The sequence below is a fragment of the Calonectris borealis genome, chromosome 15 (genome assembly GCF_964195595.1).
Source record: "Calonectris borealis chromosome 15, bCalBor7.hap1.2, whole genome shotgun sequence".
NCBI lineage: Eukaryota > Metazoa > Chordata > Aves > Procellariiformes > Procellariidae > Calonectris > Calonectris borealis.
Genome location: NC_134326.1, coordinates 11,589,388 through 11,613,529, shown reverse-complemented (window position 1 = coordinate 11,613,529; position 24,142 = coordinate 11,589,388). Strand labels below are relative to the sequence as shown.

The following is a 24,142-nucleotide window of genomic DNA, read 5'->3' as shown; positions in this document are numbered from 1 at the left end:
CCTTCACCAAATCAAGCTCAGAGTTGGCCCCTCCTGAACAGCAACCTGTCAGCTAGCAGGAGTGATTCAAGGCTACTGCTCCGAGTGAGTCACAGGCTAAAAGTTGCTGCCAGCCTCAGACCCTATTGGATTGCTCTAACTGATGTTTTTGTATTCCCTCCTGTCAGTAACAGAGCTCTTCAATTCCCATTTTTAAAACAATAAGAAGATGCCATTGTGAATATGATGCTTCCTAACTTTGTGGAAAGAAAGACACTTTTTCCTAAAACAGACTTGACAAAAAATGTAGGTGATTGGAGAGCTGCCAATTTTAGCCCCTTGAAAATACAACAAAAGAAAAGGCAGGGGAAGGAAAAGGAGAGTTATGCGCGTGTTATCTCCAAACCTTCTGCTATAGCTCTGCAGTGCTAGATAGCATTACAGAGGTACCTGTGAATGAAGCACTAACCAGAGACTTCCAAAGCCACAAGCTAAGCAATGTAGCAGATATTCCCAGTAGTTAAAGAGTATTTTCCTCACGCTAACCAAAATCTACCAGAAGTTGTGCCTTATGACCTGTTGTGCCTTTGCTGAGTCTGTCAGCTCCTCCACAAAATAAGAGATTCAGCAAAGGCTTGGACTAGATGGCTTGAAAGAAACTCTTTAACTTCTTTGGTCTAACCTATAATAGCCCCATTAGAGACCCCGTTAAAAGGGTTACATATTCAAGGTTTGAAAATGTGATGAGGTAGATAACTCTACCTAGAAACGGTTATAAATCATTCCACAAAGAAAGATTAATTTGGGTCATTCCAGTAGAAGCACTGAATGTTTGGGACCCAGCCTTCTGCAGGGACTTTATACACGCTTCCTTCCATCCATAACAATTCACTTGCATTTTAGGCAATTAAGACAAATCAATGTAAAATACACAAAACATTTTCTAAAGCAGTCTAATCTTAACCTTGCTCTCTAAACAGCTGCCTTAAACAACTCCAGACCTGCTCTCTGGAGAGATCAAGACAAAAGACAGACAAATGTCTGGGCAAAAACCATTTCCCCCCCATTATGTTGGGTGCAAGGCACAGGAAAACCACCTAGGTAGATAAACACTTTAACAAAAACATTACAAAGAACGTTGCTGTTTCTCACATGCACTAATAAAATATCCTTCGTCTCTGAGACTGCTGCTGTGCAGATTTTAGGCACTATAGACTGGTTGTCCACCTTGACTCCCACTGAACATTACCCTATACTGCAGCAAGTCCCACTGGCAGAACACGTATTTATTGTTCAAATACCTGAAGGGAGCTGCTTCTGGAAAGAGTTCAATATGTGAAGGGAATGGTAGGATCTCCTGCCCTTACATACAAGAGCATTACATCATATGAATTGTCTACAGAGACTTCCTTCTTGTTCTTACAAGAATTTAGGCATGGGAATTGAGTCTCTCCTTATTCCATGAAAGAGGCATTGGAGACCCTTATGTATGAAACAAGTCAGCAGCAAAAGGGTCCTTTGGCTCTGTTTTAAGTGTCTCAGATTTAATAGCACAGACTAAAGGCTAAGTTCATTCTGCTACTGACCAAGTGATTCAAGTCAGAAAGGAAAGCACTTGTAAGCAACAGCACACTGCAATTCCCCTGTTCGTGGGCAAACACTTTCCTTGTCGGTTTATGAAATTCATCTCACCAAATCCTCATGAGCTGACCTGAATAGAAAAGGGTCCCAGCATCTGAATTAAGATGTTAATCAATGTCCAAAATTAAATTACTTTATTATCACAGCACCAACCAATGATCATTCATCTGTGATAGAAAACCAGCAGTCAAGTCTGTTCTCATTTCATCCTAGCATGCAGGCTAAAAGGGCTCTCCAAATTTCAGTATTGAGAACAAGAGGTCAGACCACCTAATGAATATAATTGCTATTTAGGTACTGATGAAACACAAGGGTTTTAAAAAAATAAATCATGCTTTAAAATCACAACATTCAAATCAAACCCACAACATTTAAATATATCAAATCATCTAAATCTAGTCACTGCGTTTCACTTGCTCATTTTCTATAACATGGAGCTTTTCTGAGAATCCCAAAGTGACTAGTATTAAGACAACAGATAGGCTGATAATGCATTTTGACTTCTATATGTTTTATTTGCCTGTATCAGCTCTCACTTTGTGGCACATTAAATCAGGGTTTCACTATTTCCAGTAAATTACCCTTTTGCTATTGTTACCTTGCATACTTCCTATTGACCTTTATCTATTAGCAAGAGCACAATGATTTCTATTCTTATGAAGTATAGTTACACTTGCACACCTCACACCCACCATTCAAGAAAAACGGCTCATCATATTCTTTCACATGCTAAAAATGTCATTCCAGCATACCTTCCTCACCATGCTTTGATTCAATTTTTTGATTGACAAAAAGTCATTCCAAGCGCTTTTGATAATTTCAGTTTGAAAAAAAAAACCACAACACAAAACCTTGGGATAAATGAAGCAAAAGGGGAGGAGCGAGAGAAGCAGGAATTCCTCCTGCTGCTCCAGTGCAAGGTACTGGAAGGATCGTTAGCAGCCATGACCAGACAACTCAACACCAGGCTGTCTGGCTGCTGACTTCTAGACCTACTTGCACAGCCCAGAAAAGAGCAACTTTTGCATTGCACTCAGCATAATAAAATATTGCTAATTCAGCAGATCAGTTCCTCTTAAAGAAGCAATTAAAAAAAATTCACTATTACTTTGTTTCTCTCCCCTTCCCCCAAAGTATCCAAACAATTTACATTTGTGTTTACAAAGCCAGACAACAGAAGCCATTTCCCTCTGGGGAAGGTGGTTTGCATTGGCATTTCTTAGCCAAGATGATTGGTTGTTGCAAAATGATATGGTCTCCTTAACCTCTTGGGAAACTGCCGATATGCTCTAGCTGATCTGGTCCTGGAGGTCTGCATGTTTTGATCACACTGGTGCTATCAGATCAGATCAGATCCAGACCTCCAAGCTGCTCCTAAATCTCTCCTGATACCTTCAAGAGTCTGATGCACAGAAAATGAAAAAAAACACAGAAATCTAGCTTTTGTCCCCTCAGTAAAGTCAAAGCACAGCGAGGGCCTGCAGAGAACACAAACAGATAGAGACAGATGCACCCGTCATTTACACGCGCTGAGCACTCCCCATTATGCAGACAATTATTTCATCCATGTAATGCACCATGGTAAGCTGCTGATTTGGGGACTGCACCACATCTGGCTGGTACATAGACACAGTTGGCATCCAGTAAACACATCTCTGCTGGATCTAAGTGCCAGCTGAGGAAAGCAGGAGAAATCTTCATTTACCAAACCCCATGAAATTTGGATTTTGAGAGGGAAAGGGGAAAACAAAAGAACACACTTTTGCACCTGCTTTCCTTTTGATTTCTCCCTCTTCATCTTTCCGCTGTGGCTCACAGCCCATTAGGAAAAAAAAAAAAAGACAAAAAACCCAAATGCCTTAGGAGACAGCCGGGGAACTCTCTTGTTTTTGTCAGTGCCTCATTGCGGGGCGGGTGAAGAGGGAAAACACTACCAAGAGGTTGCCAAGACAAGGAGTGTCGCATGCATGGAACAGCAGGGCTTGCAGTGCAATCAATCATCGCACATACTGCCTTCAGACGAAAGCTGCCGACAGCAGCTCCCCCCACGCGCCTGCCCTGCGAGCGATGCCTGCCCCTACGACCACTTGCCCAGAACGTGGATCCTGTCCCCCAGCAGGGCTGGATCAAACACACAAATGAATACATAGCAACAGAACTGGGATCAATGGTGGATCGGACCACTATCATATGCGTCTGGGTCAGCAGCAAAACACAGCTGAGCTAGGAATCATGTAGAAAACCCAACAAAATTCATCACTTCTCACCTTTACCTGATTTCCTTTGAATTTTTTTTTTCTTTTATTTCAGATGATGCAAGTAAAAAGATGCTTTGCACAAAGCTCTAAGCACAGGCCCCTCCTCCCCTCTCTCATGGAGGAGGTATAAAACCTGAAAGCATACGAGGGTCAACTGTTATCAGCACCCTTTAAAAAACCCTTAGCTCCAAATGTCCTTGTTGGTGCGAAAAGCCCCTCTGCAAGATGGGTCAGGTCCCCCATTAGAGCAGGATCTGTGCACCACACGTATTACCGCAGATGGGAGTGGGGAAGCAAGATGCTCTGAATTCTTGGGTGAGGCAGCCTTTTCTTATCTTGTGAGAACTGCAAAGACAAAACTGTGGACAAAAGAGTGATTTTTTTGTGGGGTATCTTTACAATCTTGTCTTTGTTCACTCCCAGTGCTTTTACCCTCTGGAAGCACTGCTGAGCAGGGCAATAGTTCCTGGCATATCCACACACACAGAGATATTTTTCCTGTACTAGAGCTCCCAAGATCTGATTTACAAACCAGAATATGTGCATCCCACCTCTCCTGCCACCCCATGTGCCTGAGAATCACAAGCATTCCCCAGCTTCCAGCCCCATCCATCACACCCTGACACAGAGCTATGGGCTTAGAAATCATCTCCCGGCAGCGTGGCTGGCAAAATACAAGCCTCATCAAACACAACCTCCTCTCCTGCACCAACGCAGGCCCTGCAGCACTGCCAGGGTTGAAAAATGTTTTGTTTTTTTTTTTTTTTTTGTCAGGGAGCTGAAGAGACCAAAGTCAGAGGGCAGCCAGGGTGGGAAGGAGAAGAGCCCTCCTGGGCAGGGGACCCAGAGCTTAGCCATTCGTTCCAGAAGTTACATTTCATTATAGTTCATGAATAAGCTGATAAATTACAGGAATCACAGACAGCACAAAGGGAATGTTCAACTCCAGCAGAGTATCTGCATTGCAATGACAACAATTAATTCTATTAGAAAACATCAAAATGAGCTCCCTTATCACACAACTCATTTTACACAATACAAAATACACGCATCAGAGCGACCCCATTTTACTATAGGACCCACAATTTTGTAGCGAGGTTATGCGTGTTAGCTCAGGAGGCCTTTTCAAAGGATCTGTAGCAGAGTTTCAGAAAATAAAACCCACCACCATTCTGCATTGCATCTTATACCTCTTTTAAAAGAATTCTATTCATACTACCTTTGATTTATCAAAAAAAGAAAAAAGCAGTTACAATATTCTTATCCAATCTTAACAAGCAGCATAAATCCTTAAACTAAAACTAATTTTTAAAAAGCTGCCGTAGCAAGCTATTTGAACTGATGAAAATGCGACTGATAGTGCAACTGCAGAGCTATAGATAGAAGAGCATCCACGATTTCTCGTAATTCTCTGACACTTGTCTGGTCTGTGATCTAAAACCTTCTGACGTCAATTGAGATTCCCACCACCGCTCTCCATCCAAACACTAAATCAAGAGCACATCAGTGAAGAGAATATTGTTACCTAGAAAGTGAAGCCTCATCTTGTAAAGACACTTTCCCCCTTTATTCAGTGCATTCAGGAAGGCTGTTTATGCATAACTTTAAATATTTGACTAGCCCCCCTGACTTTAAAGGGAATATTCAGCGTGTGTGAAGCTAGACACATGCTTTTGTCTTTGCAGGGACTTTTTTTCCCCCCCTTTGTTTTTCTATGAAAAAATGCAATTGCAACTTTTTTTTTTTAAACCCTTCAGTATATGCACATGTAAGAGTCAATGCTGGTGTTTGCTAGATTTATTTCACAAATGATTAAAACCTGAGCATTGACTTGTGATTCTCCATTGTTCGAGTTACATTTTCAAACCTGTCTCAGTGGCTTAGGATCATACGTTTGCAGAAAGTCACTACCCTTCTGGAAGAGAGATTAGTTGAGAATGTCACTAGACAGAACGTCTGTGGCTTCAAAACTGAATTTAACACACACATTTTTATAATATGAGATAAGCAAGAGTGACCACTCAACATATGAGAGTTTGAACAACAGTCCTTGTAAGAGCAGGGATCTTGCATGCAATTGAGCACTATTCCCATGCTATTTGGTGGTCTCCCTGTGCTCTCCCCATCTCAACTATATACAACATGCAGATTTCTCCCCTGCCCCCAGCTGATTGTCTAGTCATTTATGATTTTCTCATTGCTCTGTCCAGGCAGCGTCAGCAATTGTTCCAAGTGCTGGTGTCTTTCCATAGAGTTAATCAGTGTAATTGGGATGTTTTATAGTTCTAGACAGGGTGTTTTGCCATATGGAGTAGGAGCCATGGGCTGCAGGAATGTGGCAGTGGAATGCAGAGACATCGGAATGCTGCAGTCTGAAGAAGAGATTTTTCTCACTCTAGTAAAGTTGTTGCAGCTTTCCCTGGATGGGAATGATCACAGAGGGTTAATTCCCTGAGGCCCATGGAAAAGTGCCTCCCAGCTCCCCTCCTCCTGTGTAGCCACAGGACCTGTGTTAACTTGTTGTGCAGGACCTTTGAGAGCGTTTTGGGATTCTTTGGGTTAAAACTTTAACTGATTACATCCTGCGACTACTGCAATGCAGTTACTTCTGGTGCAAAAGCTAGAATTGGTTTAAACAGCTCACAGCAACAGAGCACAACCATCCAGGACAGAGGTGGCAACATTTTACAAGCCTACTTTTTCTTTCCTGTCCCCCTCCTCCCCCATAAATAGGGATAAATAATAGCTTATTGCCCATTTCTTTCTCAGAGTGAAATCTCCTTTCTCACAGGTTCTTGAATTCCACATTTCACCAGTCTCACTGTACATGACTATTTTCCTATCCTGGCCCAACATCCAGGTCTGCTTCATGCTTCTGTTGCATAAGCTTTTAGCTGAATTAAGAAAACAACCAAGTCCAAATTTCCTCCTCACCTCTGAAAATTAGCTTTGCAAGTTCACCCCTGTAGCACACTCCACATCCATACTGCATGGACTGTAATCACCAGCAGCTGAGCATGACCATGGATTGCAATCAGCACTGTGCAACCCGCACATCTGTAACACTCGGAGCTCCTTCTACTCTGCAACATGCCAGGCCAAAAATATAGCATCAGGGCTCTCTTCTCTGCACACACCTCCACTCTTCTTTTATCCTGTCCACCTCTACTGCTGTAGGCCAGGAATTCAGAAAACGTGACAGAGAAAAACATGCAGACAATGAGTTTCATCCTTTTTAATTGAATTGCATATCAATATTGATTGTGCTATTCATTTTGGTAGTAAATCTAATCATTAAAAAAAAAGTCTGCTTGCAGTCTCTGCCAAGCCTGCCCAGGCCAGCGTCTGGCAGCATTTCCCTCAAGATAACATGTTAATGCACAGTCAGAAATAACAGTCTGGGTAGAGTTTAGGGCTGCCCCTTTTTACTTTTCACCAGAAAAATCTCTCCTCTGTCCTTCCTTCTTCCCTCCAGCTGCTGAGGACAAGGTGAAGACGGGCAACCCCAGCATCAGCAGAGGCTGAGTACAGGCTGGGCTCTGCTGAGCTCCAGTCTCTGCCCAGGGGCCTCTGTGCCCAAGAGGCACCACCTCAGGGACCAGGGAGATGGTTTGGGAAACCCAGGCGAGCAGAGCAGGGGGAGAGTCACCATGGATAATGCTAGTTAATCATGGACACCTAACCGTCTGATGTTCTCTTTGTGACTATGCCTCTCGGAGCCTGCTGGAGTCAATAAAACTAAGCTGGTGAATTCTCCTGTGTCCCCAAGACCCCACACTGCTCTAGAAAGGCCTGGCTTTGAAGGTAGCGGGGGAAAAGAGTTACACTGGTGATCTCAGCCTGCCTCAAAGACCTGAAGGATATTCCTCTCCCCTGGGCTCCTACTTACAGAAAACATCACATTTGAAGGACAAATGTGTGAGCCAGCTCACTTGAACGCTACTCCCAACACAGCCCTGCCATGCTTTCTGGCTTGCGTTGTGTTTCAGAAATAAATAAACAAACCAACCACTTCAGAAACCTTTGCTGAGCGACACTGAACCAGGGTAAGTGATCCCGTATCTTCTATTTCCCCAACCTGCAAAGAGCCCAGCTAGAGGGATAAACCCAGTGCTGTTCTCTTCAGCTACTGGTGTTGCACCAGTTTACCTTCACAGGGACCTAAGTCTTCAACACTCGGCAGAGATATTTCCCCTGCAAACACTTGTTTTGCAAGTTTGTACTTCTGCTGCCAGACATTATTTTTTACCCTCAGAATTAATGATGAACAATTAAATTATTTGACTGGGGAATAGAGGCCCAGTGCTAATTAAATTCCTTCGTCTCTCCTCTTTGCAAAGAAAAAACTGATATTTCTCAGTATCAGCATTCAACCAGAACAGGGCAGTTTGTGATGTTGGACTTAATTAGATGGACAACCACAGGCACAGCCAAAAAAAAAGCATGAAAATATTGCACAAGGGCCATACAAATGGAGGTGGGGAGAGAAGGGGGAAGGAGAAGGAAGAAACCAGCTGGGGAGCTGGGAACTGAGCAAACTAATATGTCCAGATTGCAGAAGAGCCACTTCCTAAACCAAATAGCTTTTTATAAGAATATATCCTCTGTTTAGCTGAAACAAAATAATGCAGACAGAGCAAACAGTGCTTATATAGGCTGGGAGAAACCAGTAATAGGTGTCCTGCAAAGCTTGACTGCTCCATTTTAAGGAATGCATTTCTTAGGCATCCTGAGCAGCTGGGCTGTTCATCTCCACCAGCTTTCACCTTCACATTCTTGCTGGTGGGCTGGGCCTCCTAGGGGTTTGGGGGTGTCTGCTTATGTGCCAGTGTTAATATCACAAAAGATTATGCTAGTTCATCAACCCTTTGAAGAGATCCTTTCCATTGTTGTTGCTGTGATGATTGCCTGATGGCACTTTCTCAGCCAGATCCACTAGGGATTACACCAGCATAAATAAGATAAGTCGCTGTCTGGCTGCTATTAAAATGCATCAAGACACTCTCGGCTCAGACAACACTCTTGCACCAACGCAAACTGCATCCGCGGTGGTTTTGTTACACGTTTTGCCTCTTTTTGTTTATTTGGAGAATAAATTTTCTTTCTGAACAATACAACTAAATTTCCAATTCTCTTCTATCATCAATAATTTTCAAATCACCTGGCAATTTCCCTCTCCTTGTCTCTGCTGGGCCAGGAGATGAACAGTCCTATGGGACTTTCAAGGGTGCTTCTGTAAGAACTAAGGGATGGAAAAAATCCCAGAAAACTCCCAAGACAGCATACAGCACTGGCCAAGACAGACCTGGAAGGCAACAGAAGCTGATAGCTTTTTTTTTTTTTTAAACTGCCATAGCAAAGCTCAATTGTTACAACCAGAGCAAACACTTCAAGGTTGGGTTAGATGCACTCCATCCTTCCAAAGCATGGTGGGGTGGGCCAGCCTCTCTGTAGCTCCCAGTGCTGTTTTCTACTATTATTTCTGAGCTAGAGAGTAGACACATCTGCCTGCTGCTGAAAAGGCTTTGCTATTCCCTCATCCCCTACTTTCTTGCCTTTTCTTGTTAAATCTAGGGGGGAAGTCGTTACCAGCTAGTTTTAGGAAAACATTTAGTAACCAAATAGAAACTGGAAGAAACTCGGAACTCATCATTCATAGGTCACCCAGGTAACAACACACAGCAACCAAACAGAGCTTCTAAAACACACACCAGGAGGCACAAAATCATGTTTGACAGTTTCAGCACATCCCCAAAGTTCACAGAAACTGCTCATAGAAATGGGCCTGAAGCTGCAAAAAACAGTGGGGCTGTGAGAGGGTGGTCTTCTCCAGATGTTTGTGGGAATCATTTGTCTTGGAAGGATATATTTATGTAGGAACTGTGCCCAGGAAATTCATTTACTTGCAACTTTGAAGCAGAAAGAATCAGAAAATGGCACCCAAGAAATAACAGCAGACTGACTCATTGGAAGTGAAGTGAACATATTTAACATGGGCTTTCACACTGAATTTACAGGAAAGCTGAACACTGATTCCTGTGCTTTTTCACCTCATTTTTTAAAATGAATGCTAGGGGAATTGCAGTTTTTAATTATCTTTTTGCACTTAAAGCTTATTAGATTTGTATTGCCTCTTCCCCACCCCACCTTTCCACTTCCATATACTTCCTCCAGTCTGCAGTTAATGAGAAGAAATCAGTGTATTGCACTATCTGGCATCTTGCTGCTGAAGTGGCAGGAGACTTTGGTTACCAAGTCATTTGCTGCTTAATTGAAATCTTTTCTCTAGACTCATTGCCATGCAGATACTCTATTGGAATGCAGTAGTCAAGCCCAGTATTGATTGTCCTCTCACTCCCAGCTTTCTTCCTCTGAGTTTGCAAATCAATTGCACCCTGTTGTTTTCCTTCTAAAAAAAAAAAATACATTAAAAAACATCACCCATTCCACAACCCTGTTTACCCCTGAAACACACTGGTTTGGCTTTGCATATTTTCTTAGAGCAGAGATGGGGACAAGACAAGAAGCAGCAGGTGGCTATAGTAAAAGCTAGATCCACATCTTGTCAGATCACCTCCAAGCATGGGTGTGCATCAGCCAGTTCAGATAAGGTCCTGTCTGAGAGTGGATTGTGAAGATATAAAGAGTAAATTAAATCCCAGTTTTAGACCCTAACTGGAAATTATCTGGAATTTGTCTCCCCACTTTATTGCAGAAATTAAATCATTTTTAACAGTTAAAAATCTAGCAACCAGAGAACCTAATACTTTTGCAGTTTGCAGAAGCCAGACTGCAGTTGTGAGTTTGCAGGATTGAAAACCAAGGCTTGGCAAGCCATCACCTGCTAACACTGGAAGAGAGAGTCAATGCAATACAGGTTACTACAGACTCCTGACTTTGAAATTATGGCATCCAAGCCCTTTTGAATCCCATCCGTTTCTAAAGTCCCTGGGGAACTCTGTGGTTCAAAATGCTCTTGTGAAGGCCTTGTCTAGACAACAGTTGTGTCTTTGGAGTCTCAGCTCAAACTTGCATTGTATGAACAGGTCTTTGAGGGCAGGGTAACATTAATGCTGTGCTTAGTAACTGTCCCTAATTCTTCCTCATAGATCTTGTGTCAGTACTTAGCACTACTCTTCTGAAAGACAACAGGTTTGACTACTGCAGACTCTTTTGAGATAAGAAATGCAAAACTTCAAGGTGAGGTCCTCATGCTGCAGGAGGACTCCACAGTGTCATTCGTGACGACATCTGTAGCTAAATATCTTGTGCCCATTGTAAACATGCTTAAGCTTCTCAGCTGCTCTGCTGTAGTGGTTTCTCACAGTTCCCACACAGTCCTTGTATTTTAAAAAAATTCAGGAGTTTTGCAAAGGGTGAAGCAATGAACCTCACTTCCTCCTGAGCAGTTTTCTTTGGCTTATTATACATTTGCATTGCAATACTGCCTGTAGGCTTCAACCAGCATCAGGCATCCGAACCCACAGGCTGAGAAAGCTCTTGCCCTAAGCACATTGCATGTCACCTATGGTTTGTTTTGTTTGTTCGGGGATTTTTTTGGCTAATCTAGGCAATTTTACACCACACTTTCAGCCTGGGAACAGATCTGTGTTTGAGTAGAAGCCATATAACCATAAGGAAGGAACTGAATAGTGTCTATTCCTGTCTTGGAAATCAAACCTTCCTGCAAAGTTGAGAATGAACACCTAGTACCAGGAGTCACTTGTTCCTGCATAGATGGCAACAACAAAGACTTCCTAAGCCTAAATCATCACCCCACAGATCTTAAGGACTCCCATAGAGTCAGAAGGCACATTGCCAACCTTAGATTTTCATTTTCTACAGATAAATTGGTAATTTTGCTCTTTCTGCCCCAGAGGCCATACAGGTCCCAAAAAGATTTCATTTCCTTTCATCCTCAACCCAACAGGAGTATCATTCCAGGATCACGCTCCAGACACCGTGTTGCTGTATTGAACTCAGACCTGCATTGTAGGTACCAATAGCAAATGCTGGCCTGACCAGCAAGCAGGAAGCAAAAAATACATCTATTCTCTACAGTCCCAAAGGCTCTGCAAGGAGCTATGCAATCACATGACACTCACTTAAGCCTCAAATTCCAGATTGCTCTGATCCTACCTGCCTTTTGGAAAATTAGACTGTCAGAGTACCAAATATGCTCCTTGCTATTTGCCATGTAATTAAGCAGTAATTGCTGCCCAAGGCTAATCTCAGAGTGTGTTTTTCCTGTGGAGCTCAGTGCCAGAGTTCACATTTGTAATTTAGTGGCATGCCAAGGAGCTATACCTAAACTCACAAAAGGATTTTCTCCACTCATCATCACTCTTCTACTTTGGTGGCAGCTGGGATTCTGTATTCAGAGATGTTTGGGCTGGACAAACAAATTAGCAGAGACCAGTCTCATTAGGAATTCACATGGGTAACCATCCTGCTTCACATGGGAATGAGATGTTGACTGCTCAGTTTCTGGACCCCAAACACTCCCCAGTATAGGATGTACACTAAAATCTTTTCTTTCTTCCTACTCACGCAGCCTGGCAGCCTCCAAAGAAGCTGAAGCAGCAGCACGATCTGCCCCCAAACCCATGTCTCCTTCCGACTTCTTGGATAAGTTGATGGGGCGAACTTCAGGATACGATGCCAGGATCAGGCCAAATTTTAAAGGTATGCAAAAAACGTGCTTTTGTGCCTTTGTTTCATTTTAGGACTGAAAACTGCATGCAATCCTCATGAATGCCTCCCTAACTGTATATGGAATATGAACAATCTTTATATTCATATGAAATATGTATGATAATGAGAGATTTGGCACATGGATACCTTGTAAATGTCTGGAAAAGCATCTGAGTTCCACTCAGAATGGAAACAACCTTGTAATACCTTCACATCCAGGAAGCACTTCAATATCAACACACTGAGGGATTGGGGATCCTGCCAAGCCAAGCAGTGACCGGCAGGGAGCTGAACATCTTACAGATTAGGAGAAGAACCTTCAACTTTCCTTTCCCCCTAAGTCACCGCCCGCAGCACCTTCTAATAGTGGGCAATGCTCCCCACTTACACCCACTGAAGCCAAGAAAAGTGTCTCCCATCAGCTCCAGAGGAATTCAGCAAGATGCCAGGGGCAGCTCTGACCCATCACTGTCCCCCATAATAGAGGGGCTCTTAAGCTAGCGCCCAACACCGCCCCATCACAACAGCCACGTTTCACACCTGATTTCCCCAGTTCAGCCCATTCTCACTGGCAGCCAAGCAGCACTGAAGGAGGCCTTGGAAGAGGCAACAGAACATCTCTCTTTGTTCCTCAAGACAAGTCTTCTAACAAGGGTGGGTTTTGTGGGATTTTTTGTTTTCTTTTTAACCAAGCTCACATTCTCAGAGCTCTTTGCCCTTGAATCACACCCAGAGATAAAGCAGGACCTGCCACCTCTCAGCCACTGTCTAGCCCTCTTCAATGCTCACTTCATTCACTTTTTTTTTTTCCTACCACCAATTCCTCCTTGCCCTGAGAGTCACTGGCAATGCTAACATAGGGCTCCCAGGACCCATTAAGCATGGTGACAGCACCTGCCATCCAGCTTCGAGCAATAAGCTCTATTCTGGGCTTTTAAACCCAAAGATAGGTGGGAAGCTTATGTCCTAGTAATCAGCTAGGCAAGAGAAAACACTGCTGTTTTTATCCAAATCACAAAGAGTTAAAAAAACACCCTGTAAACCTGCCTACCACTAAATTATGCACACACACAAAAGAAATTAAACTTTAATATTTAATGAAATGTATACATTATCTTCCTGCTGAAGGCAGCTGTATTGCATTTTTATTTCAGATAATTTAATTTCACTTTTATTTCAATGAGCTACACCTTCCCCACAGGGCAGTTTTGCTGGCTTAGCCTCCCACACATAAATCAGGCTCCAATTTATATGGGAGGCATAGGAGGTGTTTTACAGAGCTTGGGGTTGTAGCTCTCAAAGCATGTCATTTAAATTAACTGCAGTAACTCATAGGGGCATTTTAATGGCTTAAGTCTAAATGAAAATAATACCAAAGATCTGTATCAGATTGATTTTTGGGGAGGGGAAGATTAACAAAAAGAAGATTGCAGCTTTTCCATAAAGTCTGGACTTAGCTGGGCATTCACATTCTGAGAACAAGGAAGAAGCATTTGGGCTTCAGTTTAAGTTGGAGGATGAAGTCAGTAACTCAGGCAGGGGCAGAGCTCAACCCGGCAGGTGTAGGGAGCATATGGCCCTAGTTTAGAAACATTTAGATGCTTTAAACGAGTATTTTGAAAATGTAGAGCTCTAAACAACAGGGCCTGTCAATAGTCTCTCAGCTCCTTTCTGGGATACATTGCTATCATGTTCAGGGTGAGCTTGGCACCCGTACAGCAATATCGAGATATCTAGAAAGCTGTCCTGCTTGGCTGCGATCTATTCCTTTTCATCAAAACAGCTCACAGAAGAGATACATAAACACTCTACCAAATGGGGGAACAGAGGCAAAGCAAGAGCATTTTCTGATGTCAAACTGGCGTCAGAACAAAGACTAGACTAAGCTGGGTCATCCAGACCTTATTCCCATACTCACCCCTCAGTCACCCGGTTCCCACAATAGGTTTTAGTGCTACAGAGTGGAAATACTTTGTCTTAGAAGCGCACAGTAAACTGCTGTTCCAATTTGTATTTGTCATGCAGGCCCACCAGTGAATGTCAGCTGCAACATTTTCATCAACAGCTTTGGCTCAATTGCAGAAACAACTATGGTAAGTAAAAATCACAGCACAGCTGCTCAGCTACTGGCTCAGCCTCATTGCACTCCCAGCAAATGCAGCATCACCCTCCTCTTTAGTGTGTGACCAGAGGAAAATATTGTCTCTGTGTTCCCAAATTTACCTAAGGTTTGAATAAGTTAATGGTCAACACAAGACTCACACTTCATGTAGCTGAAGATCACACACTCTCTATCTGCATCTCTACAAAAACACTGTACAGGCAAAGTATAAGGGTCAGAAAAGGAAACAAATAGTCTTTTCTGAAGACTTGCCTAAGGCTCCAAGCTCAGAGACAGTTGCAGATACTTTGTGTTTAAGTGCATGTAAATCCAGCAGTTTGAATCAACACTTTAAGTGAAGGGAAATCAGCTGAACTCAAATTCAGTCTGCACCAGATTTCAGATTCCCAAAGATTAAGAGAATCACTAGATGGTTATTTTCTTGGAGACATAGTTCTGTTAGACAATGATTTTTAATAAAAAAATCAAAACCAATATTTGCAAGTTAAGGCTCACTTCAGACAAAATTGGTGAACATGGCTAAACGCTGTATCTAACTGGCAAGACACTAGGAGCAGAGGATCACTAGAACAGGAGATAATTGCTCTGTCTGAAAACTATTAAAGATCAGTTGTGACATAATCAGTGAACAGCAAAGGAAAAATCTGGAGGTACAGTGCCTTACCTCTGTGCTAATTAAAGGTAATCCAGAAATATGGTGTTTAACTGCTCTTTGGTAATTCTTTTTCTAGAAACATGTTGAATGAAGAATGCAAGACTGCAGCTTCAGGTGTTTTGTTCATTCAGGCAGGATGTTACAGGCTTTACTTATAGATCACGCCCCTTGACTTGAACAAGTTACTTGTCATGCACACCACTGTCAGAGATCAACAGCTGTATACTTGGGGTTATAAGTCTCTTTAACACTACACCATTCTTCTGGAAATGTTTGGGGTTCAGCAGAGTTCAGTTCCAGCAGTAGAAAAAAAGCTGTTGCTCTGTCCGAGCACAAAGAAACATAGCTGGATTGCAGAATTGATCAGAGTTCATAGGTGAGAAGTGTATTCATGGTTTCATTTGTATACAAAGCAAAAGAGAAAGAACTAGAACCAAAATACGCATCTGTTCCTAATGTACTATCTTATTGGATACCTCCTTTGTGTTACAGGCAATAAATACTCTGCTCCTACACAATCTAGCAGAGACTATCCACAGACTGCAAGGGAGAGGGGCAGGCCCACAAGGGATCCTGTGCAACGTACAGAGCACGTTACAATGACATGTTTTTCAATATATCTGTCCTACATTGCAAGATGCATTGGAGCAGTCATACAAAGACACCACAGGATCCCAATAAGCAGGATGCTCCATAAAATTAGCATAGACTAGCATGAGAATGTTCACCTCCAAGACATGCTGCAGGGACTTGCTATCCTTTCCAGATGCCACTCATTTCATAGTCTATCTTCCATAGAAAAAATTCCCATGGGAACCCAAGAACACCCTCTGGGCACATTGTTTTGTCTAGAAATACCCAAGCCAGCTCTGACAAGCTATTCCAGATGTCAGGCTGACGCAGCATTGCACACAACCTAATATAATGCGCTTCTTTGGGGACAGCGATTCTGCTTGTAAACGCTGACGAGAACACAAGCAACACAGATACTGAAGCATCTAAAAATGAGAGCCCAGCAAGTTAGAACAATCTTTGGGATTTGCTAATTTGGGATTTACTCTGCAGAGAAGCCAGTCTCTCCTCACTGTTTGAGGATGCAGCAGGTCAAACAGGCAGTGTCAGCTCCCCACCACAGCTTCTGGAAAGGGCAGAAGGTCTTGTTATGAGGGATTTTGAGACAGACCTGACTACTTTGAATTCAAACCAGTGATCAAATATCTGTGGGGGGGGGAAGCTTGGATGGCAGAGAGGCAATTCAATGTTTTACCATAAAGAAAGCAGTACTCTATCATTGACCCTTGGGACAGATGGTGGTAACACTCCCCCAGATGCCTCACTGGCCAAAAGAGAAACAACATTATGGTTTAAACCTCAATCATTAGGCACTCCAAGCCTGACCAGGTTCAGGTTCCAAGTACTGCATCATCTTGTATTCAGTTACTACTGCACTACTAGCTGCAGGAGAAGAGTCACAGGTTTTTATGGGTACCACACATGCAATTAGAGAAGCCTTTAAAATATCTCAATAGTGGGGCTGTTAGTTCCTACAGAAAATACCACTGCTGCCATCTAAGTTTACACCGCCTGAATCTCACAAATCAGCATAAATCATGAGGTCACCAACGCAGAGGATTAGAGAGATTGGAGCTGAATGCTCACTTACAGTTTAAGTCATCATGGAAGACGGACGAAGTGGAGAAAATACAGAAAAATGGAACAAAACAGGCATTTGATGCAGCCACTTGCGTCAACAAACCTCAGAAGGGAGGATAATAAGTCGGGGCTGAGAGAAGGCACAGACTTCCCAGAGCAGGCAGAAAGTGGCTATCTGCCCCACAATGGTTCAAAATGACCAAGGCAAGAAATGGAGACCTGAAAATTGTTGCAAGGACAGAGGGAAGAAGGAAATAACAACAACAAAAAAGACAAAGTCATCCACCAAACTGAATTCCTCAAAGCAGAGCTGGCTTAGAGCAAGGGAAGTAAACTCCTTTAAGCATCCTGCAGAACTAGAGACCCAACAGAAAAGCCTCTAGTGGTGCACATAATTGATTGGCCATTTATGTTAGATTGCCACTCATAGCTTATCAGCTTGAAATCAGCTCTGAGGACAAGGGAACCTGCGGTTGGGAACACATCCCTGTGAACCCAACAAGTGCTTCAAGGGGAAAGATACTACCATCTACAAGAGCCAAACAAGTCCAGACAGCCTCCTTCCATCCGAAAGCATTACTGCAATAGTGCGTCCAACAGCAAGGGATTCCAGAGGACAAATGCAAGATGCATTCACTCTATCCACTTATTTTTATTAAAAACACCAGATAACTCCCAAACACAAGCTGTTAAATCCCTTTTTGCTCTTCAAAAGCATAAACACCTTCCCCCCAGCCATACCAGAGTAGGAAAACTATAGCAAAGCTAGAAATTATTCATTCAAAATGAAACAGAAGCCAAGTACGTAGGGAACAGAGTCTTGGTTTTAAGTGAATAAACTGCACCAGCTTTGTCTTTTCTCTGTAGCATGAGACAACTGGTAGGATTATCTGAACATTTCACCTAACAAATTTCCTGCTATAACAGTAAACTTGGAATTAAGCAATGCCCTTGATCTCTATTCCAATAGAAGCTGCAGTTTTATGGATCTCTCACTGGCTTAGGCAGTTGGGAGCATTTAGTATACAGTGAAGGCACATGGAGAAGGAGGAATTTTTTTTTTTTAATATTATCACCTAGAGTTGCTAGGAGCTGGACTCAATGCTCAAGGTGACCACTCCTAGTCCCATGTTTTAAAAAGGATCCACACGAGGCAAACAAAAGAATGTAAAAGAAAGAAAACCACAGAACAGCCAGCACAGGCTCCCCTAAATACAGTATATATGCAAATTTATTTCTGCTGATTTCATGCTATAGTTATGCCATCTGAAAAGAGCAAACCAAATGTAACCTTCCAGCCAGCTGCAACACAGCCACAATTGGTCTCCCAGCATCTCCTAAGGACAGGAGAAGCTGGAGGCTGCAACTGTCCAAACGTTAAATACTTGTTCAGAGACATCTGTACGTGAGCTTTCCAATGAGATAACAAACCATCCTGCAAAACAAGGCTAAGCAATTCACTCCAGCCTCACAAGCCACAATGCAGCAGATAGCAAATACAACTGATGAAGTGTATGGGCCACATTTAATACTGGGCCCACTCACCCCAAGGTCAGCAAAAGACATAAGTATCAACACACAAAGCCTGTAGCAAAGGCTCGGTTTTGAGCTCAATTTTCTGCAGTCAGTCATTCTTAAAACCAACCATCAGTCCCACAGAGATGATAAGCAGGTAACAAGTCAGACAACACAAAATAACACACATCTCACAGTCTGCTGCAGTTTCAATGTTAGACCTGCAGTGTTTTGGCCATCTCTGTGGTTGCATCTTGTATTTGCACTGATTAGAGGAGGGAGTTTAAAAAAAAAAAAAAAAAAAGCCATGAAATGGGACTATACAACTCAAATACAAGGACACAAAAAAACAAGCTGAAGACCTCACTACTAAATTCCTAAGCTTGAAATTCAGGATAGCAGTTACAACCTACCCCCAGCAGCAGCAGCCCCATCCTTGGCCCAGAGGGATATGCTTTCCCCTCGTAGGAGGGCCCAGAAAAACCTTCTGCTTTGGGTTCCAGAACATATTAAGCATCAGGGTACTGCTCCCACCCCTCAGTACATGCCTACCTTCCTCAAGCAACAGACTTCCTCCACAGCAGCACCTCCAACACAACTACCATTCACAGCACCTCCTCCCCTTGGCCCAGCTGTGGCTTTCACACCAGGCTTCAAATTGGCTACTTGGCTACAGCTGTGGCAAGGTAACGAGGTCCCTTATTAACCCTTCCAAGGTCTGCTCCTAGTGTGTTTATTTTTTAATGCAATCAGTCAGTTGTAGTGCTCCTTTGCAGGGCAAGTAACCTTAAAAATGTTTGTTCATTCTCTTTCCAGAGAATGAACCCAATGTCAATAAAGCCCCTTGTACTCTGCTGTCCAGGTGGGATAACAGAATCCTCTCCCAAGGGAGTTCAGTCTCTACCCTGTTTTTTTCCATCAGCAAAATGTAAATTTATCAAACTGAGGTCTCTCACCAAAACTGTTCGGTGCAGAGGCTGGTCTGACAGAACCCCTGAGTCAGGCGCTGAAACCTATTGAGTTTCCTGACAGCCTCCATCCCTTCTTCACAGCACTACCTCCAGCCTGCCACTGCTTTCATCAGCTCACTCATCATCAGATGCCAAGACTGTGGTATCCTGGGAAGGAACAGTCTGAAATGATCTTCCATTTCCTTGGCTCCTTGCGAGGCCACTAAGCAGAATTTCATTTCAGCGTTATCAAATTGAACTACTTTGATCACTTCAGTTATTTTCTTCCTGCCCTGTGTCATTTCCCCCTTGGGAGTAAAATGCCTTTGTGCCAAATTGCAAAGCTCCTGAATGCCTTTACAACAGAGTTGCTGCTCCCCACTCCCAAACCAGCCAGAGGAGCAGGCTGCACAAGATAATCAATGCCTGGATGTGATTGGCACACAAATGAGGAACTTAAGTGATAAGAAAGAGACGGAGAAAGAGATTTTTTTTTGCTGAGTTTGCAGCCCCAGTAAAACCTTTTTTTTTGCTTGAAAGTTCACATCAGAAATTGGTCCGTTCTGTCCATCATTTAGGAATAACTGAGACTTCTTGGTGGTGCTAATTAAGATCTCATACAACAGAATCCAGGAGAAACACTGTATATCTCCAGGTAGCCAACAAATGAGCGTTGTTCAGCTCATCACCTCTCAGCTTGACTGCAATGCCTAGGCACGACGCTTTCAACACATAGGATCCTTTAGCTGGTACAGAATACTGCAACCCTTATCTTAGGGCTGTCACAGCCACAGGCATACCCCATTTGCTCTCCATGCCTTCTGCTGGCTCCTCAGGCAGTGTCATGTCTAGTTTGCAGTCACGGTGTTTGTTTTTACATTTACGTTCAAATAAGCCTGGACACAAGAAATCTAAAAGGCTGCTCAGCACCTTCAATACTACAGTGCAATGCAGCTGTCTGTCATAAAGGAAAAGGCATCTGAGGGGAAACAACCATCCTCAGTGGCCAGGCCAGGACTGTGGAATAAACCCACTGAGAAGGAAGATCTTCATAAACACACACACAGAGAGGTAAAATATTAATGTCATAAAAATGGGAAAGCCAGAGAATTGCATTCAGTGCATGTATTATATTTCTTTGTCCTTGTCTTTTTTATATCACAACGTAAATGCTCAGGTGTCTATATTCCAAAACAGAAACCCATCCACTGCAAACACTTGTCTCCAAAGGAGGAGCACAAAGAATAGCACGCACCAGAGTTACTCACCACACTGCTGAACATCCCCTGGACGGAGGTGGTGCAATCTCTCACACCACATATCCACAACATGCCCCTGGCCTGTTCCGATGTAGGGCATGAGTACAGGACACTTGGTCTCTGGAGATGAGTTAGTTAGGAGGGGTCTTCTCACAGCCATCTACTGTGAGAAAGTAATTTTCATTTGGCCCACAAGCATGTAATTAAGATCCTTCATCATGGTCATTCTGTCTATGGCCTCTTACACCTGCTGTGGTGGCAACGTAAAACACATTACACCTCTCTTCTCACCCTTTCCTTTCCTTTTGGCAAGTTTTGGAGCTGAAGCAGTGAATTTATTCCAGCAACAAAGCTTATTTGCAGCAGCACAGGCTGTTGTAGAGAGATTGGCTCCATTTCCCTACCCCTTCCAAAACTCCATCAGGCTGAGAACACTTCTGGGCAGCTACTACTGAGGTTTCTTCCAAACACGAGTTCAATTTGTGTTGTACATGACATAAGCCCCCAATTGGAGCGGACCTGCTAGCATCCAACTTATTGGTAGCTGAATAAGCAAAACAACCTTTTGCTTTCTACCTATTAGGTCAGTGACATTGATTTCCCCTGATTGCAAGGGCTGCAGATCTTTACACACAGAAAAGGGAGAATTGAAAGTGTACAAGTTGTTCAGGGGGCTGCTGTGTGCCATGGGGAGTGGAGATTCAGGGTTGCTTTCCTTTTTCAGGTTTGTATGATTGCTAGTCCTGCGCTAAGACCCTGGTTCCTAGCTGTCCACAGCTATTCACATTTTCTCGAGACACATTATCCAAGGTCAACAGAGATAAATAATTAAGTCAGAGGGACCCACTAGGACTTTTGAAGGTGACATTTGGAATATCAGCAGAAGGAGAGAGTGTTGCAACTCTTTTTCATGTTCAGAAGTCTGCTCCTTTTAGCATCAAGTCCTTGGTCCATTTGCTGTTGTCACAATCTTTAATGTCATTAGCAGCTTCTGTGCTCCGAGGATGCAGATGGCACTAAGTGGCCTGAAACAGATTCTAGACCATGGGCTTGGCTATGAACTGCCCCCAAAGCACAAACACCCAAGACACCATCCTCTCCAAAGCCTCCAGTGTGACTGGACTCCACAAAAGTCATGTCCTCCTGGACAAGAGGCTGTAGGTTCATAGTCAAGCGAGCACTTGCGGCAACATCATCAGAAAGACTTTCCTCCACGTGCACCCTTCAACTCCAGAGCTTCGTGCTCTCCAGATGGAAAGAACAGGCCTGATAGCAGAGTCAGAGATGCCAAACAGTCTCACTGAAAGAAAGGTCCTAGTCCCTGCAGCAGGTATCAGATACCAGCAAGCACGTCAGACACCTCCATTAACTGTCTCTTAATAAAAGTCTTCAAAGTACATTAGTACTAGAAAGGCACCAAAGAAACCCTGAATCATTATAGCAACTATTAGTTTGGGCCAGGGCAGTGAAATTGGTTTATTATATGCTGCTTTTCAGATGCAGTCTGCCTCTATGCTCAGAAAATATTAATTAATTTATCAACATAGAGCTTTTATCCCTCTCCTGATAGCTGGCACATCCTCTCCCCATTTCAATATGTTGGCTCACTTTCTTATGTGAAATTCAGCAGAAAAGGGGCACGCAGATCACCCTGGGAAGTTATTGGTCAGACAGGGAGAATAGAAACTGCCTTTAATTGTCCAGGAGAGCGTCTGAGCTCTACCCCAGCAGCCAGCCTTGGCCTGGGGAACTTGGGGGAGCTGTAAGACGCACGGTTATGAGGCAGATACCATTTCGCATAGTGCTGGGGGACTAGCGTCAATTAAAGGAGACCGCCATACTGTAAAATCTGTAGCATTTATGACATTTTGACATTAAAGAGTGGAACCCAGAACACCACTTAGGATTAGGAAAGCAGACTTCATGCACATCCCTCCCATCTTCGCATACTCTCACCGAGGGCAGCTGCTCCCACCAGTTCATCTGAGTTACACTTATATTAGTGAACACACAGAGAATAGCCCTTCCATGGACTGCCCGTCTCACTGTGCCTTTTCACAAGTTTGGAGGAACCACAGGTAGTCACAGTATGGTATGGTTCAACACTAAAAGGAAGTTGGCTTCGATGTCCTTTCCCCCTTAATCCTCTGCAACAGTCCTCTTGCTGATACCAGCCCTTACGACCCCCGCAATTGAACATCGCTTCTCCATCCCCAAGGTTCAAACTAGAGGTCTTGGCACTTCACACGCAGCTGACAATTGCTATGACGGAGGGATGCACGGATAGGCAGCTGCTCATGCTATGAGATAGCTGTAAGCTACAGAGCTAAAAATAATGACAGCTCCTTGAGAAATAATGCCAAGAAGGCTTGCCATATCTTGGGAACATAGGCCTAGACATAGTTTGTTTTTGAGAATGATTTTAGTACATGCTGCCCAGTTCTCAGGACTTTCAGCCTGTTCTGAGCACTAACTGTGTTTCTCCGCTCCCTGCTTACACCGTGCAGGATTACAGGGTGAACATCTTCCTGCGACAGCAGTGGAATGACCCGCGGCTGGCGTACAATGAATACCCTGATGACTCTCTGGACCTGGACCCCTCTATGCTGGACTCCATCTGGAAGCCTGACTTGTTCTTCGCTAATGAGAAAGGGGCCCATTTCCATGAGATTACCACAGACAACAAGCTTCTGAGGATCTCCAGAAATGGCAATGTCCTCTACAGCATCAGGTGAGGTGACTCAATAGGAGGAGCTCCACCAAGATGGGGGAGGGCAGAGCTAAACTCCCATTGTTAAAGCCTAAAATGAGAAAGTGAAGAATTTATGGCGTTGCATAAAATAAATTAAGGGTTTTTAAAGCGGGAGATCACACAATTAACAGTGTCATAGCAATGTGGTGGGAAGGTACCTCTGGAGGTCTCCCATGCAACCTCCTCCTGACCATTGACAACAATAGATCAGGTTGACTGTCGTTTTGTCTGGTCAAATTGAAATGTTCCATGGACTGTGGTCCCACGACTTCTGCGGGCAGCCTGTGCCTGTGTTTCATCCTTCTTCTGGGGCAGATTCCTTCACACAAAAATAACTGAAAAGTGAAATATATCCTTGTTTCCCTGACCAATATTGTTTGAATTTTTTTTAGTTAAATACAGCTACACAAGCTAAAAGAAGGAAAAAGGTCATTAAGCAGCTCCCTCATCTGGACCTTTATATCCAGCATTTACCTGTGCTTACAAGTAGTGAGGTATACAGTTCCCTATTTGCAGATCTAAGCACATAAGCACATCCTTGTGAGAGCAAAATAATGTGCTGCATGTGAAAAGGTCTTTCTCCAGCCACCCCAAGCAAAAGAGGTTGGCAAAAGTGTGGAATCCTTCTGGGAAAGGGAAAGCTACATGAGCCTCAAGTTCTCAT

General features: G+C 43.4%; 1 protein-coding gene across 2 annotated transcripts in view; it reads left to right on the top strand.

Moving 5' to 3' along the window:
- Positions 1-24,142, top strand: part of GLRA1 (glycine receptor alpha 1) — a 38,481-nt gene that overhangs the window by 3,969 nt on the left and 10,370 nt on the right. For both annotated transcript variants that reach the window (XM_075164225.1, XM_075164226.1), the window contains exons 2-4: positions 12,433-12,563; positions 14,598-14,665; positions 23,234-23,457. In XM_075164225.1, coding sequence (XP_075020326.1) covers positions 12,433-12,563; positions 14,598-14,665; positions 23,234-23,457 — 423 coding nt within the window. The remainder of the gene's footprint in view (positions 1-12,432; positions 12,564-14,597; positions 14,666-23,233; positions 23,458-24,142) is intronic.